This window comes from Quercus suber, unplaced genomic scaffold, assembly GCF_002906115.3.
Source record: "Quercus suber isolate HL8 unplaced genomic scaffold, Cork oak 2.0 scaffold_366, whole genome shotgun sequence".
Lineage (NCBI taxonomy): Eukaryota > Viridiplantae > Streptophyta > Magnoliopsida > Fagales > Fagaceae > Quercus > Quercus suber.
The window spans coordinates 503,648-522,637 of NW_027069818.1; the positions used below are offsets into that span (position 1 = coordinate 503,648).

The 18,990-nt window shown below is 32.2% G+C and overlaps 1 protein-coding gene across 1 annotated transcript; it reads right to left on the bottom strand.

Annotated features, from left to right (window-relative positions):
- Positions 1-11,228: 11,228 nt before the first annotated feature.
- Positions 11,229-13,530, bottom strand: LOC112030347 (B3 domain-containing protein Os03g0120900). Its single transcript, XM_024063034.2, has one exon. It carries the CDS (start codon positions 12,997-12,999, stop codon positions 11,728-11,730), a length of 1,272 nt encoding a protein of 423 aa, XP_023918802.2. The 5' UTR covers positions 13,000-13,530; the 3' UTR covers positions 11,229-11,727.
- Positions 13,531-18,990: the final 5,460 nt, after the last annotated feature.

Here is an 18,990-nt window from a genome sequence, read left to right on the forward strand (position 1 = left end):
ATATTTGGTTACAAGAATTTATAATTGGTATGTATTCATTTGCAATTTTTTTTTATTTATTCTTAATGGTATGTATTGCTTTACTGCTTAGGCTTTTGAAAAAGAACATTATTTCATTCTTTGGTGCATTAAAGATTATTAATTGTTCTTAGTTTCTCAAATATTTCAATAATTTTCCTTATTAAAAAATTTGTAACATTGTTATATTTTATAGAAAAAATAGAAAGACAATAAAAGTGATATAGTGATATATATATATATATATAATACTAAGTATTTTAACACACACATGGGGAGATGGGAGAAAGTTTTAAAGAAATTGACAGTAATGTGTATCTAAAAGGACTTAGTGATGTAGTGATTTGATCATACTATATGTGTTTATAAAATTGAAAACTACATGATATAGTGGTTGATATAAATAGACTAAATGTTACATGCATACTCAAGAACGCTATTTTTTTTTTTTTTTTTTTGGGGGGGGTTGGATTCTGCTTCAATTGTTGTAAAAGCAACTAAATTTGAACAAGAATATCATATTTCAAATAAATCATTTCTCATATAAATCTAAGGAAAATGAATTTAAATTTCATTACACTATACTTAAATAATTAATGTGCCACTTACAATAATTAATATAAAATATTAGTACCTTTTTAATTACATATGATAGATAATACAATGTTAGTTTTATTGCTTAATATATAATTCCATCAAAGCAATAAAACTATTTAATAAGTAAATGTGTAGTTTTATTTCTCTTCAAGTTCTGGGATTGGCTCCAGCTGGTTGTGTTGTGTGAATGACAATAATTGAATTTAGTGCATGTAATATAATGTAATGGCTCAGCTAATGTGGCATGGGTTTAAACTCTACCACCACGTAAGTGAATGTCATAAGTTTAAACTAAAATAAAAAATAAATAAAAAATAAAAGAAAAAATAAAAGAAAAGAAAAGAAAAGAGAGTAATGGCTCAGCTAGTGTTTGATGCTAATCTTCTGCGCTGAATGCCACAATATTCATATTCCTTAATGAAATTGAAATGAATATGTATTAGATCAGACCTGGTTATGGGCTGGACAGTCGTCTCTCCTTTCGGCCCACCTGAGCTATCCTTATTTCTTGGTGGGTTAGGACTTGTTGTTTTAGATCAGTGGGCTGCAGTTTTCTTAAAGCAGGAGCCCAATTAAAGTTCTGGGTCAGGCTTGGGATGAGTACTTAAATGAGAACACGTAATACCCTTTCTTTTTCTTTTTATTTGCTCATTTTTTTTGGGCCTGAATGGGAAGACCAATCCTCTTCACCGTTTGTTCTTTCTACTTTATGAGTCAAGCCATGGGACAACGAAAATAAGCTTTCCCTAAAGAAGCTGTGTAATTTTTTAAGTTTTACTTCTTCTTTTTTAATAAATATTTTTGTTGGAAGTTTTACTTTTTTTAAGATACTTTTATGATTTTATCTACCATATTTTTAAAGTCAAATAAATTATACCAAAATAAGCACTCATGGGAAATGTGGATTGAACTTGGTTAGTATGAGCTACAAATGTGCAACTTCTGGGTGTTCAAAATCCTTGTGGTGGGCCTCTTTGTGTGCGTTTGTTCTATAATATTTTCTGTATGACAAACTTTTTATCCTATAAATGCTCACCTAGAAACCTTCAAACTTTAGAAAGAAAGAGAGTCCAATTATGATAGAAGTTTAATGAGCAAGATGTTGGGGAAACACATTCTATATATATTATATGCTCTTCACAGTTACATTTGTATATGTGCAGGATGTTTAGGAAGGATATAGAAAGAAAGTGAATGGAAATGTTAGTTAACTCCCATTCACCGAGTGGCACCACATGACACAATACTGGCTTAGATGAAAGAATAGGCAGTTGGAAGTACTTGGACAGCCCGTGTAATCATTCATCCACCAAGACAAAAAAAGTGACCATTCATGGAAGTGGGGACCTGTATTATGTAACTTGGGCAATTTGGTATCCTTTTACTACGACCCCACAAGTGGTTTCAAGCATTCACCATTTATGCTATCGTGTCTACATAGCCAAAAACTAAAATGTGAAATATGTTTTTGTCAATTAGGAATGCAGTTCAACCACAACCAAAGTTTACATTCTTTTTCTCTTTCTCTCTTCATATGGTTCACATGGCCCTATATGGTCCACCCTACATTCCATAATTACATGAAGCCAAAATTATAATGTTAACACATAAATGATGAAAAGAGAAAGCAAAAGAAAAGGAGAAAGAAGGCAAGTAGGTGAAATAATGAAAGAGAAATGAAGGAATAGAAAGGAAAGAAGGGAATTAGAGTAAAGACAAAAGCGGGGGGGGAAGGGGAAGGAAGAGACGAAAAAGGAAAGGGTTTGAAGTAATAGTAATAGAGGAAAGAAAGGGGAATGGGAGGGAAGCTGAGGCAGCGTAATGCATATGGTGCAGTTTGGACACCTAACCTTAGCATGAATCTAGATATCCGGCAATAAATGAAGGAGAGCATTGGGTCAGGGAAAATTTCAGAGCTGCCCCATCCCTATATGCCACCCCATATCTCTATCCCATTCCATCCAGGTGGGTCAGAATATTTTGCAGTCAGGCCCACTTACTCTCACACCCTGTCCCCCCATTTTATTTTCTATTCTTTCTTTTTTGCTACTGTATGAGACAGAGTATTGTAGCATTCAATACAATATAACATGTCTAAGAATGGTTTGATGTAAATACTACAAATTTTGTCATTTATGTCAATTATTATTATTTATACGTTCATTTATTATGTTGTTAAAATTTACTAATCATTTTAATTATCATAAAATAAAAATATCAATTGATAATAACTTTAATATTTTCTCAAGTCTACTACGTATTTTTAGTGCGATGGTCATTCTATAAGTATTAAGTGCTTGTGAAACGTGGGAGGTAAGGGCCGAAGTTCAAGTTTTCAAGAAGAAGTTTCACACATATATACACTTAGATTTGGCTAAAGTAGAATTTCTATCTTATAAAAATAAAAATAAAAATAAAAATTCTCAAGTCTAATGACACAAGAAATCTTTTTATTATCAGATCAAAACACCAATAAATATTTGGTATAGCGGGAATTAAACCCTAAATATTTTATTCAATTATAAAAAATTTTATCAGTTGAGCTAATTAAAACATATTTGATTGCTACTAATGTATAATAAAAATGATAAATATGAAACTGATGCAAACTTGTCACAAGAAAAAGGAAAAAAAGGAAAAAGAAATTTGTTGCCTGTAGCTATAGCATTGTTGTATACTACGTATAACAGTATATATTTTGTTTTTGGGAAAAATGAATAACTATTATAAATATATCTTTACGGCTGTTGTAAATAAAAGTGTGTGCACCCCATGACATGTAGCTATCATCCGGACCCTTATATTTCACCATAATTACGGTTGTTTTCTGGGATCGGCTGCCACCCTTTGCACTGTCATTGTTAATGCTCTGTCACATAATATCAATGTACACTGTACACTTAGCAGCCCCACCCGCTTTTTTTTTTTTTTTTTTCTCTCTCTCCTGCTGATGCTGCTTCTATCTTCTTCTACATATCCTCTTTTTCCAGTTGCTTTCTGCGTGACAGTGTCTGGATATTATAACGAAATCAAAAGTGTAAACAACCTTCTTCTCAGCCTTTAATTCAATCTTTAACATCTTTGTATTACATGTCCTTTTTTTACTTTTGGGTACATGGAATGTTTAGTGGTATAAATGAGGAAAAGAAAAAAAAAAGCATGCCATATGCCTCATGCCACTTCTTTCTCTCTCTTTGAAGTTTGTATTTTTTTTTTTTTCATCTTTTTATTTTCACCATAAAAGATTAAGATATCTACCAAAAGAATAGAGCCAAAGAGGGTGAGAGAGAGAGAGAGAGAGAGAAGGTATCACGGGAATATGGTACATTAAAACCAAAGAAATATCAACGTGGTCCATGCAGTCTACAGAGTGAGACTTTGGGAGTAGATTGCACGCGTCCTACGGAGCCAAAGTCTTCCTTACAAGATAGAGAGAGAAGAAGAAGAAGAAAATTAAACGAATGAATATGAAAACTACTTTTCTTTTGAATAATAATTTAATAGGGGCTTCTTCTTTTATTGTCGTCATTGATTACGCCTAGTAACCCTAAAATCTATACACAGACTCTTTTTATATATATATAGAGTGGGGACACGCCATACATCTCTCCATCTGTTCAGGGTATACGAATCTTGTTTCTTTCATTACTTTATTTAATATCCTTCGCCATTTAGCTACCACCTTAGTTTTTTTGTCACTTACTTCCCTGCACTCACGCAAAACTTTGGGACCTGAAATATCAATGTCATCCTGTTTATTTTTTTCATCTCATCATGCCATAATAACTACCACATGCATAAAAAATTACAGTATCAATTAATATACTTAAATTAAGTAATTAGCAAATGGATTATAGTACAATTATATTTGTCTTCAGTCTTGTAGTCATCATGTGGTTTTAGGTCAATACACTTTTATAATGTTACCAATCCATTTAAAAAAAAAAAAAAATAGATACAGCCTGCAGTTTTTTAATCAAACCCATTTAGAAAGGATGGGATTGGTTCATAATTTTATAGTAGTAGTAGTAAATAAATGTGATTGAGAAATGTAAAATAATGCACGTGAATGTGATAGGGCGAAAAGGGCAGAAAAAGCATGCAGTAATAGAAGAGGGATCAGAGCAGTTTCCAATTGCAAACTCACTGAAAGAGTAGCTAGATAGAGATCAGTGTAGAGTATATGGGGGTTATTTGTGCAAGATTTCGTTATGCTTGTCTGGTCTGTTCCTTAGTCCATACGGAGCCCCATCATCTTAATGCTGACTCTAGCTCTACTAGACGCTGATGCCTCTGTGGATGACAGTCTACAACTAGATTCTAGATGCTATATATATATATATATATAAATGAGTGTACACACTGGAGGCTTGGGGTCCCATCTCTTACAAATTGTATACAGTATATTTTTGCAAATGATCATCGATCAGTCTATTTTATGTAATATTTATTTATGAGGCTAGCATTCAGTATTGGCAGCGGGTTGTCCTTGTGAAGGATGACAAACTTGAATGACAAGAATTAGTTAAAAGTCATGTTAGGAATGCTTATCATCACATTTTCACGGCTCACAACTCACCACATCATGACATGAACTGTAGTACAAAATTATACGATTTTATGTGACCCTAATTTAGCTAAAGCTTATTCTTACCATTGAAGAAAGGACTAACTAAAGCTTACTCTTACTGTTGAAAGGACACACCCCAATGTTGCTCATTGGACACAAACCAAAATACCATGGACTACTCGGTCTTTTCCTTCTACAACATTTTTTTAGTCCACAATATCTGCGACCTTTGTCCGACAAATTTTGTTTTCCTAAATACATTTGGATGATTATTTACGTTGTGCTCTATTGACCTACAACTCACATTTCCATTGTGAGAGGGAATAAAAAGAAAAAGCTTTTGTCTTATGCCATGTTTCCATGCTAATCAAAGATACGAATATAATGTAGTCAGATTTAGAGATTGTGCCCATGAATATTCTTACTACTTTTCTTTCTCCTCCATAGCAAAATAGAACTTACCATTAATGTAACATTAATTTAATCTGAATCATGAAATAGATTGTTTTTAAATAAAAAAAATCAATTTCTAAGAAAAAAACTATTCCCCCTTAGTAGTCATTCATCATTAATGTGTATCCTCCAAGGAATGGGGAAATTTTGTTGAATAATATAATTTCCAAAAATTTATTGGTATCTTAGTCTGATGATAAAGAACTATCATCAAAAACGGATTGAAAACTCCCTAAATATATATATATATATATAATTATAAATAAATAAATAAATAAATAATCCTCGAACCCATCTTGACTAAGCCGAGAATTAATAGACTTCCAAAATTAGTTAATGACATTGGTGTAGGTGCGTTTGGAAATCAAAGATAAAAGATGATTAAGCAAGTCAGTTGGGAATTTGGGACTGACTTATGTTGGTGATTTTCAATTTAGAAATTATTAATTTACAAGTCCTTCCTCAAATTACATGGTTAAGTTGGTTCAAAGACAAGGGAACAAAAAACAAGGAAAAATGGAGCTTTCATCATTTAATATCAGTAAATTTAAGTTTTAATGAAAGATTAATTGCAATTTTTCTGGAAAGAGGCCTCTTCCAAGCATGGCGATGTGGATGAAAGGTGACCATTTAAAGAATAAATAAATGAAAATAAGGAAGACAGATTTATCCTACATTACTTTTTGTGGTGATTTGCAGGGACATTTAGTAATTACTAAAATTATGGAATGAATTTGAAGATATTTTTTTTAGTAAACAGTAATATATATTAAACACACACAAAAATAGTAATACTAGTGTTTTAAATCAGGTTTATAATATATAATATAATTAAAATACAACTACAAAATGGTCTAATCTTTGTAATTGTAGACTATGGTTATAAACAACGGATATTAAACACACATAACCAATGTGAGATAAACATCTCTATTTTTTTTTTTAAGTAAAAAGTAATACAACACACATAAAAATAGTAATACTAGTATTTTAAACCAACTTTATAATATATTATATAACCAGAGTACAACTACAAAAGTTAGAACTATAAAAGGGTTTAACTTTTATAATTGTAGACTGTGGTTATAAAAAGTGGACACTAGACATATACAACCAATGTGGGATAAACATCCCTATTGAAGATATAATCCAATAAAAAAATTGAAGAAATATTATTTCCTCAATTTTCTAAATCTAAACCATTTGCTAGCTAAATAGAAGATCCTTTCCATTTCAAAGCAAATTAAAAAAGACCCTTCTTCTAAGATTTAATATTTTGCAAATTTAAATGTGTATACAGTACAGTGCACACCATTTTAAATTAATTATTATATTTCTTTTTTGTGGGTATTATATATATTTATTTGTTTTATGTGATTATATTTCTTATTTGGTTGAATGTAATTGTGAATGACACTATACTATAAGTACATTTGTGTATACATATAAAAACTAAATCTTCACTTTGCAAATCTCTCCATTTGATTTGAAATAGAGAAAAGTATTTCCTTAATACGATCAAGGAAAATGTTCGTATATATCCATTGTTACTCGAGCACAGCCTCCAAACTGCAATAACAATGTTGAGTTGGTTAAAAATTGTGTGCAATGTTAAAAATATATTTCTGGTGTACTGAAACAAAACACAAAACAAAACAAAAAAAGTAAAAACATATAATAAATGGTTAAGTATTTCATGCTAGTGCTCGTTTGGATGAGGAGATTTTCATTAACTAATTTTATTTATTTTCAAGGTACAACTTTTAAAAGACTCGTTTTTTTTTTTTTTTTTTGGTGGGTACAACCATATTTTAAGAATAAACAATATAAACAGATAGAGATAAGTTCATCAAACGAAAATTAAGTATTAGCCATATAATAAACCAAAAAAAGATATTAGCCATATATATATATATATATATATTCGTTTCATTTAACAAGATACACCGCACAAATAGCTATGCAATGGAATTCAGAGTAGTGCAAAGCTTCTTTCTAAGATAACATATAAAGAGCGCCTATAGACTAGGAGCATTCTTTTCCCAAAAACATAATTTCAAGACTAATAACGTTCTTTTCCCAAAAACATAAATTCATCGTTTAAACAATGAAATTTACTATTCTAAATTTACCCAGAGAGAGAGAGAATAAGAGAAATTCTGAGCAAGAGCAAGTTTCCCTCTTAAATTCATGAGACAAGATCATTTCCCACGAGAGATTGATGCATGCATGTGAGACTGATTCCCTAAAATGAATTCGCACATGTAATTAAAGGTAGGTTGAGGCAATGATTCATGCTATCAGTTTAACTCTATCTCCTTGAGGTTATAGATGAACATCGTTTAAATGTGGCATGTACATACCTGTAGGGATTAGTCTCAACTCAGTTAGTCGGAGACACCATGGCATAACAGCACAATATCATATAAATCATAATAAAGAATACCCTAGCTAGATAAAGACTAAAGAACATTTTGTTGCAAATTAATTTAGATAACAGGCTATATATATATTGGGCAGTACGTATGTACTGTTAGAACATGACACAATAATAAGTATTCATCAAAGAGGAGAACTAGACCTAATTAAGACACATTAATTGATACCTATTAATGCATCTAGTACCCTTTAGGTATACAATTAGCAATATGTCTTCACAGTTGCTAGTATATCTATTTAGCCCTTAGGCCTAGATTCAGGTGTGGGGGAACAGTATTCAAATAAATCTAACATTCAATTTTTTTTTTCCTAGAAAAAAGAAAGAAAGATAGAAAGAATAAAACCAGCACAATCTCCTAGAAAAAAAAAGAAAGAAAGATTGAAAGAATAAAACCAGCAAAATCTCTTTATATAAGTGATGCCCTTTCAGCCACGTAAAACTAGAGAGGTTAACACCAGGTTTAATGTTCACTGCTCTATAAAACATGCATGGTGGAAGTGAGCTTATTTTGCAATGTAAATGAGTACATCACCTTTACCTGAAGGTGGGTCTTACGTGTTATAAACAACCAAAGTTCTGGAGCAGAGAATCAGTTAAAAAAGTCATAAGCAGATTATTATTTCTACTCTACTAGAGAGGTGGATATATATGTAACTTACCATTACTATATATGCGTGAGAAATTGTAAACTCAAGTTTTTAACCAGTATGAATTCTTAGATTATAACACTTGAGATTGAATGGAAAGTAGAAGTAAGAAACAGTAGTAAACTCGTCTCCTTGAACAGAAGGAAGACATCTCAAAATGATACAGTGGGTCAACGAATAAATATGAAGTTTCACCTTTGGAAAAATAGATTTTATAACCTCTTTGCTAATTAATATCGTGTATTCCCCTATTTTTCCCTTCTTCACTTTGTATAAAAACCAAACATTTTTAAGTTCTTTCTCTCTTAAGAAGAAAAAGAAGGGGAAATTTTATAGGATTATCCTCAGATATTCTTGTTCCTTTTAGTGCACCATTATTATTGGCTCTTGAGCATTATCACAGCATTACACAAGAAGTTAACATGAACTTAATTGATGCTTTATGATGATAATAAACTAGACAATACAACTAAGGTGCATTTATTTTATAAAGAAGCAATTCAAATTTCATTTTTCAGATTTTTTTTCTTTTTAGATAGTTACAATATGCGGTTAAATTCATATCTCGGACAATTTTTTTTTTCTAAATTCCCAAATACTTTATACATGGAAATGTGCCAATTAAACTAAAAGAGAATACATGTGGTCATCTTTAACCACGTACTATTGAGAATCTATAACAGACCACAAAATTTTGAGACTAAAATTTGGTTCTTGTTGTTGTTGTTGTAGATATTCTCTAAGTGCGTTCAAATTGCAAAGTGACTAGATATAGATAAACAAAACTCAAGTTAGTAACTTCTTACGGTGAAACAATTTGAGTTGAGTTGTGTCCAGATTGGTTGCAAACTAAAGCAAGGTATGATTCAAACTTTTGAGTTTTGAATTATGGTAAGGAAATTGGTAACATAGATTAAAGAAGAGAAGTTTTCAGTGAAAAGAAAAAGGGGAGTTTTTGAAGGTTCTTATTACAAGACATGAACCACATACTTTCTAATCATTGTGTCATGCTTGTAACAGAACTGTTTCTATATATTGCCAATTTGATCTTATGTTTAAGCATAATGCGTGGGATGCAACGTGTTTTTTTTTTTTTTTTTAATAATTTTTTTTATGAACATGTTGGGATGAGTAATAGCTACGTATAGTTATGACCAAAACTAGCTTCTAACTTAACTTATTATATTGACATGGACTGTTAAATTAAATCGCATTCTATTGCTTCATCATGTACACTACTCCATATAATTAGATCAAAAGTAGATTCGGTGGCACAGAAATGCAACATGTGAAGGAATATTTAAGGTGGCTATTGGTTCAAGTATCAATAATTAAAATCATTTCGATGGTTCTACAAAGTTTGACAAAAACTAAAGCCCTTGGAAAGTAATTGGAAAATTTTGCTGCTTAACTGTTTGTTTTCTGACTACTAGCACTCACAGCAACATGTATAACCTAACTTGCAAAGGATATACATACACATAAAGATATAAAAAATTATAATGATGATGATGATGATGATAATGAAAAACGTGCCTATATCTATGTTTAATGTTTAGTATAATCTATTTTGTTTATAGTTGATCTCAAGTTTGGAAAAATGAGGAGTATTATGATAGGTTAATGGTTAGCGTGTAAAATTTAATTGTTTATTAATATAAATGATGAAAAAAAACAAAAGAGAATGACTAGACTATACATGGGAACGCTAGTCTATAATATAAACTGTTAGATATACCATGTACAATTTCTCTACTGTTACCTCTTAAGTTCTCGTGTTGATTATGCAATGAGATTGTTGAGTACTAATAATAATGCTAGTCTCTGCTTAGAAAGTGTAGTTGTCTTTTCTAACATCAAAATCACTTCCAACTCTATTGAAAGAGGAAAACTTCTTGATTCATGTGGGGGCAAAAACAGTGAAGGAATCGTTTCCTAGAAGAACTTGGAAGTGCACAGTGAATTTAGTAGGGGAAGGGGGTCAGTCAGTATGAGACTCGCATTAGTTTTTCTTTCTTTTTTTTTTCTTTTTTTCTTTTTTTTTCTTATTATTATTATTATTTTTTTTTTTTAAATGAGAGCTGAAGTTTTTCTTTCTTTTTTTTTTCTTTTTTTCTTTTTTTTTCTTATTATTATTATTATTTTTTTTTTTTAAATGAGAGCTGGTAAACAAGCAGGTATGATATAACTGCAATAAAGATAGAAGCAATATAAATAAAGAACAAAGATAGTTATCCTACCTTTTTAAGGCTCTGAAATCTTTTCCTGCAAAACCTGCGTGGCGTGCCCAACGAAGCAACGACAAGAACAACAACCTACCAAGATTAAATACAAACAAAACTTCCATTCCATCAGGATCCTTGCACTTCGTTCACTGGCTTCATCAGCTAGCAGTTCAAGAAAAGTAGTTATCTGCTCAAACAACATGTATACTTTTTGATGAATATATATAATAGAGAGAGAGAGAGAGAGAGAGAGAGAGAGTATAGTTGGTAGCCAAAGAAAATTGAAGATATTTGGAACTAATTCAGAGGTAAACCATGGAATGCCATGGCTAAGGATACATATTGGGGAAAGGAGGTGCTACCAAAAGGAGAACATGAAATCTTGGGGAAATAGTAGTGATAATCTACCTCTTCTCATCCAATATATAATATTTATCTATATATATGTTTTTAGTTTTTCTTCAATGTATCATAAATACTTTTACACAATGTTAATAAAAAAGAAGACAGTTGAAAATAGTAGCTTCTCTATCTCCAATATTGCCTCTCTTGCCTTATGCTAGCTAAATCTTCATAAAACCTCAAACCTTCAAGCCTGAAAAATCCCAACTGTGTGGTTACCGTCTTGATTCAGTAGCATTGTGCACTTTGTTGGTCCATCATGAGCAGTAAGAAGCAAGTAATATTGAAACCCCAATTACAACATTAGGCTAATTAACTCACTAGCTATTTTGTCTTGTGAAGATCTTCTTTGTGCTTCGGCCTAAGCAAGCTAGCTTAGATATCGAAATCAAAGGACATTGAAGCCTTGCCTTTATTGAGAAAGTCGGTAGGAACAGTTGGCAGTGGTGTGCCATTGTAGAGCCTTAATTGGAGAGGAGACTGAGACGAAGAAGAAAGCAGTGTTGAAGGCTGTGAAGGCATACTAGTATGAGCTATTGTGGTGGAGGACAATATGTCACATTCATCTGTTTCCGATATGGGACACTCCATGTTCACACCAAATAACCTCAATTTCTTGGCTGCTACTTTTCCTTGTACAACCGGCACTGACTCAAATACCATAGGTGTCTCAACCCCACTTCGCATCTGCACTAGTTGTTGCTGTTGATGCTGCTGCTGCTGTTTTTGCTGTTGCTGTTGCTGATGATGTTGTTGTTGTGACACAGTGGCCGCTGATCTCAGATAAATCAGTGAGCCGGAACAGTACGGATTCACCACATTACAATAAGGAGTAGTGTTCCTATAAGGATGAGGATGAGGATGATGATGAAGATTGAGATTGAGATTGTTGTTGTTATTGTAATTAAGGTGGTGTGGAATATGAACCCGGTCCCTAGGTGGTGGCCGCATTTGCAAAGGACTCCATGCTTGGTGATGATAAGTGGAAAAATGATGGTGATGATGAAGAGGAAGAGGAAATGAAAGATTGGGATCAGGTGCATCAGGTCGACGCCTCCAATCAATGAAAAGACGATCTTTACCAAGCTCACCAACGCCGCGCTGAAACGAAACTATGTCACCGGCATCAAGCTTCTTCTCCTTCACAAAACGGCTCCAACCTTTAGTCATAACATAGCTTTGGCTACTGTTCCAGTAAGAGTAACGGAAACGCCAAGGCTTTCCATTTCTGTCTTCAAAGTTCAAGAGGAGACCCTTCTCGTTTGTTGAAGAATCAAGTGGGAAATACTTCTCGGCGTGCTGTTTAGGAATGACTAACCGATTGAGTTTTCCCACATCGCTTGGAGTCACAACCTTGTCGAACATGTGCTCTCTTTCCATCATCATCATCATCATACCAGTGCTAGAACTAGTACCACTTGTGCTTCCACTTCCAGTTACAGCTCCAGTAGGAGCAAGCCCATTTTGTCCCACATCATCAAGGTCATCCTCATTTCTAGGAGAGGATTCCATGAGCTCAAGCTGTTGCTTCACATCGGAAGCATCATGGGAAGAAGAAGAAGAGTAAGAGAAAGGAAGCTTACCTCTCATCATCACCATATGCTCAGCTTCTTCACAAAACCCTTCTCTATGTGCTCCGAAATTCATCTTTTACACCCTCCAATTTCAACTCTTCTTGCTGGATCTACAATAAAAAAGAGCTGATCCTAAAAATTTTAAGGCTAAGGTTCGATTGTAGTTGTACTCAAGAAAAAAAAAAAAGAAAAACGACCCAGATGAGGATTGTAACTAGTAAAGTCCTATGAGGGCACAGCAACACGACCGGACCAACTATAGTTTGTTCTTTCTTCTTCAATTTAAAAAAGAAAAAAAAAAAGAAAGAAAAAGAAAAAGAAGAAAGAAGAAAAAATTGGTTTGATGTTACCTAGGGTTATTAGGATTAAGTAGAAAAAAAGCTGAGGCTGAGAGAGAGACCAAAGAGAAAGAGAAGGGTAGCTCTCAAAACAATGACGGTCGGTGCATTCTTGTTTGACCAAGAAGACTCACTAACACGAAGCTAAATTAAGATACCCCATGGACGTTTCAAAGGAGTGTAAAATTCTTCTTGCTGTTGACCTTGGGAAGGGAGAGACTAGTTTCATTTGTGAGAGATAGAGAGAGAGTGTGTGTTTGATTATTATTATTATTATTATTATTATTTAAAAAAAAAAAACAAAGAATAATTAAATTATACAAAGCTAATGGGTGGGGGTGTGATTTTCTTAGAGGGGGTGCATCACTGAACTTTCTCAAGTTAGGCAAATTTCCCATTATCCTTTGATTGTAGAGAGAAAGAGAGAGAGGGAGAGAGAGATGGAAAGAAAAAAAAGTATACGTAGGGACCCCATGTAATATCTGGTTGGGTTCATGTGAGCATGTCACTATCAGCATCCTGGGTGTTATTCACACTCATTTCTTATTTCTATTTCTTTTTTTCTTTTTCTTTTTTTGTTAAATTTAAAATTATTGAATTGAATAGTGAAATACTATAGTTTTTTGTGATAAGGCCCAAAAAGACAGCTGTTTTAGAAGCCACGAGCCTGTAATTGAATTCCACGACTAGGGTTGGAAAGGACCATTTTTCTTTTTTCTTTTTCATCCTTCTTAATTTTGGAGTTTTCTTTTCAACTCCAATGGCTGCTTTTTTCTTTTATTTTTGGGCTTGCTGGTGGTTGGCTCTATATGAAATGAAGTACCATTTTTCTCCCAAAAGAAATGAGGCACTGTTTATTAAAAGTAACCGCTAGGTCTATAATATTTTCACAATATATTCTATGCGATAAATTGTTATTAGTTTTAATGTGAGCTTACCACTAATATCATTTTTTTACCCATCAATAACAATTTATCACTTAAAATTTATTATAAAATTATTATGAAAATATTGTTTCAATTATTGTAAAAAATGTTATGAAATTTTGTTGCGATCATAAGACAACTTTTTACTTTTAATTTATGGTATGTAAGGGTTTTGACTTGCTTTCAATTATTCTGTACGGACCATCCCTCTAGTGCCAACCAATCCGATGAAAAAGGATTTTTTTGCATTACAATTAGTAATGTATTGACTCTTGACCACTCTATCTTCAATAACTTTCAGTCGTATTAAGTCCATTTTTTTTATAATGCGTATTAGGTCCATTTATATCGTAGCCCTCTCCATTTTTGTATAAGAGTAATGACTCACTGCCGTATGCCTTTTTCGAAAAGATAAACTTAACGAAATTTGCACTATTTTCATTGAGTCTCTATCATATAGCATTGTACCCTTTTTTTTTTTTTTTTTTTTTTTTTTTAACCATCAAAATTGGCCTTCTCATATCCTCATAAAAGAAAGGTGTTATGTAATGTAACAAGATCGTAAGTGACACTTGTTTAATTTCCCCTGCAATTCAAGGTGTGGGTCCCTTTGATTTCCATTTTAAAATGTTTGACTTTGGCTCTCGAATCAAGATGGTCGATACCATACCAGTATTGGCCGTACCAGTCGGTATGTACCGTATCAGTACATGTACCGGTATCGAAATGCCAACTTTTCATACCGATTTAAATATCGGGAGAACCGGCCATGTACTGGGCATACCAGTCGATTTCAGGTGTACCGGCCGGTACGTTTTTTTTTTTTTTTTTATTTTGTAATTTTTGAATTTTTGTAAGGGCAGAATGGAAACTTATTTGCTTTAACTTATTAGTATTATTTTTTTTTTTTTTGTATGCAATGAACAATTAAGCTTTCTATTTTATGTATATATATATATATATATTTATATACTAAAGTCTAAAACCATGAATAATCTATTTTGAATTGAGGTAATATTTTATGGTAAACTTCTATATTTATTATAATATATATATATATATAATAGCGGTAAACTCAAAACGGTACACTGGTATTGACCGATACCGAAATATATCGTTTCACTGATCAAACTAGTACAGTTTCCGATATGAGATTAACTCCCTTGTCTTGAACTCAACTGACCATTATCTAAGTTTGCTAATTTCACTTATACGGATACATATATATTAATTAGTTGTCATCATCTATATCTTCTTTGGGAGAGAGGGGCCAAGTTCATAGAAATACTCCCCATATCTTGTATAACAATGAGTCTCTCGAGTAGAATCCACCATTCATAGGAATAGAGAGAATCTTGCCCCAAAAGGATTGGATAATTTTCTGATTCAATGTTTACATATTTACATGGATTGACATACAAGGGCGGAGGCAGGGGGGGCGAGGGGGGGCACCTGCCCCCCATGACTCCTCCTAAAAGTTTCATGTATGTGTAACCTTCATTCTTAAGTAGTTACTCGCATAGAGGGAAAAAAAAAAAAAAAAAAAAAAGACTCCCTGAAACAAAGTGAGTCTGACACAAGGAAAAATAAAGCAAAAAAAAGTTTTCTCAAACATCAAATTTATCAACTTTCCACCTATTTTACTATTCATGTAGGTAGTTTTTGTCTTGTCCTTTGACACCTGTTTCACAATTTTTTTTCTTTTTTCTTTTCTATTATTTCTTTTTTACCATTTTCACTATTAATGATACTTTTTACAATATTATATTATTGATTGATGTTAGAGATATTACAAATTTTACTACTTATATTTTACAAATTGATATGTCACCAATCACAAAAAATAATTTCAAATTATATATTTTTTAAGTAACACTAATAACATTTTTACCACCTCAATTTGTAAATTTTTTGTTGTAAATTTTGTAGTATGAATTGGTTATTTTTTTAATTTTATTTTAATGATATGAAATATATTTATTTTCTTACCATTGTTTATTTATTTTGTTATTATTATCGATTAATATTTTTTAGAACAATTTCACTTTAAATAATATCTTTTAATTTTGCCCTCTCTGAGCCAAAATTCTGGCTCTGCCACTGTTGACATAGACCATAATATAGACAAGCACGCAGGCCATTCAAGATCCCACAAATTAAAGACCTTTACTTATCCTAGACGGCAAAATCAACATATATAATCTTGTTTGCTCAAATACACAAACCAGCTTAATTAACAACGTGGCTATGTGAGGCATGAGTGGAGAACTTAGGCACCAATTGTTTCGCTTGAAAATGAGAGGTAGGAAAATGATGGCAAAACTAGTTCAGGCGTACGTAGACATTTGATAATCCTCATTGTCCATATTAATTGTAATATTTGCGCATTATGGTTAACTAGTATGTAGCCCCGTGCTACCGCACGGGAATGAATATATTATTAATTATGAGTTTATTCATGTTTAAAAGACTTAGTTAAATCTGAATTCATATTATTAACCAGAAAATTTCATTAACAAAACTAAGCAGTATATATATTTTACACAGAAAGATGAACCTTGGTGACAATGTTTATCCAAAAAATCCATTCACGCTTTTGAATCTTCAATCTCTATTGGTAATTGAAATTTTCGTAGCTTAAAAAAAAAAAAAAAAAACTCTCAGAGTTGTACTCATTTTGTAGTTTTACGATGGGTCATTTTGTCACATGATGGACATTTGTGTAAAGAAAATTTTTTTGAAGTTCCATTGCTGGTAAAAGAAATTCTCTCCAATCTCTTTTTATAGAGAGATGGGTTTGTGCGTGTTTTTATACATCCTTCATAGTTGTATTATCACGAAGCAGGTCCAATGGATTTAGATTGGTACTACCGATTCTCAAAGCATGAGTGTTTAATGTGTTATTAATTTCATCTCATTGGCTTCTGCACATGACAACAAAATTAAAAATAATTAGATTGTACACGTGTATAGTAAAATTGAACTCCAATTTCAGATTCTAATTGAACGATTGGAATGATAATATATGATAGTAACAACAATAGGAAAATTCAAATAAAATTTTAGATTAAATTGTAACAATCTAAATAAAAAATTCCAGTAGAAAGACAGGGTGGGGTGATCCACTCCAAAAAAGTGACCAAACTTGCGTATAAATAGAATAATAAATCTCTCTTCGAAAAATTTACATTCTTCATAACCTTTACTTTCACTAAAAATTTTTAAAACATAATGACTCACATCTGCCATCTAGACATCTACAGCTAGGTCCTCTCCAATTCGCGTGAAATTCCATTGATCACTAAGTTCCTTTACAGCTTGCAAAAAATATAATCCATCGTCCACAACAGTGCTTTCTTTATTGTTATAGGTGCCAAACTTGAACAAAAAGCCAAATATAAGGATAGTAAATTTTAGGTATAATGTGCATCTAATCACATATTAGCAATTTATAACAAATGTAAAGATACAAACTTTGTAAGTGAATAGTAAACAAAACTCAATGTCAGAACCAAGAAGAAAACACTTTAATCTGAAACTCAGTGCAAATGTAAAGATGCAAACTTTGTAAGCAATTTATAACAAAGATGCAAACTCTGGCTTTGCTATCTTTTTGAAAATTATGCAATGTACCTAAAGCAAGTTCTTATCACCGATACTAATCTTTTTGGTTTTCATGTTTGACTGCAAAATCAAGAAAAAACTTAATTAGTACAGTAACTCGCTTGACTTGATATATAGAAGTGTTTTTAATGAGAATGAGCCCACATATATTTAGCCACATGATGCAAAATTCAACTTCAATTTCAAATTCTAGACATATGGCACAAAATTAGAACTCTAATTAGGAATTCTAATTTGAGTTTCTCTCTGTTTCATCTATTATTATATAAATAGATTACTCTGTTAGGGTTTTTAGACATTGGTTGATTTTACAGCAGAATTAATCTATTTTAAATAATTAACCATTAATTAATTTAGATTAATTCCAAGTTAATTGTCATATATTGAATGTGTCACCAGTAAAGCAATAAAAGAGTAAGTGTAGCGAAAAATACATAACATAGCAATATGGCTACCTAGGGAAAACCAATGGATTAGAAATTCCACAATATAAACCCAGGAGGGATTTAACCTATCAACCACACGGTAAACAGATTCACAAAATAGAATAGAAGTTTATATAATAGACATAACTCTAAATCTACTTCTACCTTGTGTAGCACTTACTAACTAATCACACGCAACTCCAAATCCACAAACTTTTCTACTAGTGAACTATGTCACACGAACTCCCTGCTTTTGTGACTCCAAGAACATTTTGAAGATTTGATCTCCACAGTAAACCCTGGATGGCTCCACACAGTGGAAGATGGATCTTTATATGTTCTGAACTAATGGATTGAATAGGTGGTTAGGTTTTTTTCTCTGAATAGCATAAGCGTTTTTGCCTTTCCAACCCTCTTAAAGTCCGATTTAAAGGATTTTTATATAGACCCTCCATTAAGGTTACAAAAATCCACATGTACAACCAACTAAATAAATCACGTCAAATTTGAAGAACTGAATCTATGATTCTCAATCAGTCATACTTGTCTCGATTAGTTGAACTTGTAGGTAAGATTATAAAAAGTTGTTTTTCTTTAGCAAATCTTGGCCTTTCATCTTGGACTTAGAAATATACATCAAAACCTTATCAAAACTTAACATTTTTGTCATGGGTTGCTAACGCCTAGTCCATTAGATCTAGCATAATAATATAACTACTGTTAAGGTCATGATTTTAGACAGTGGCAAACA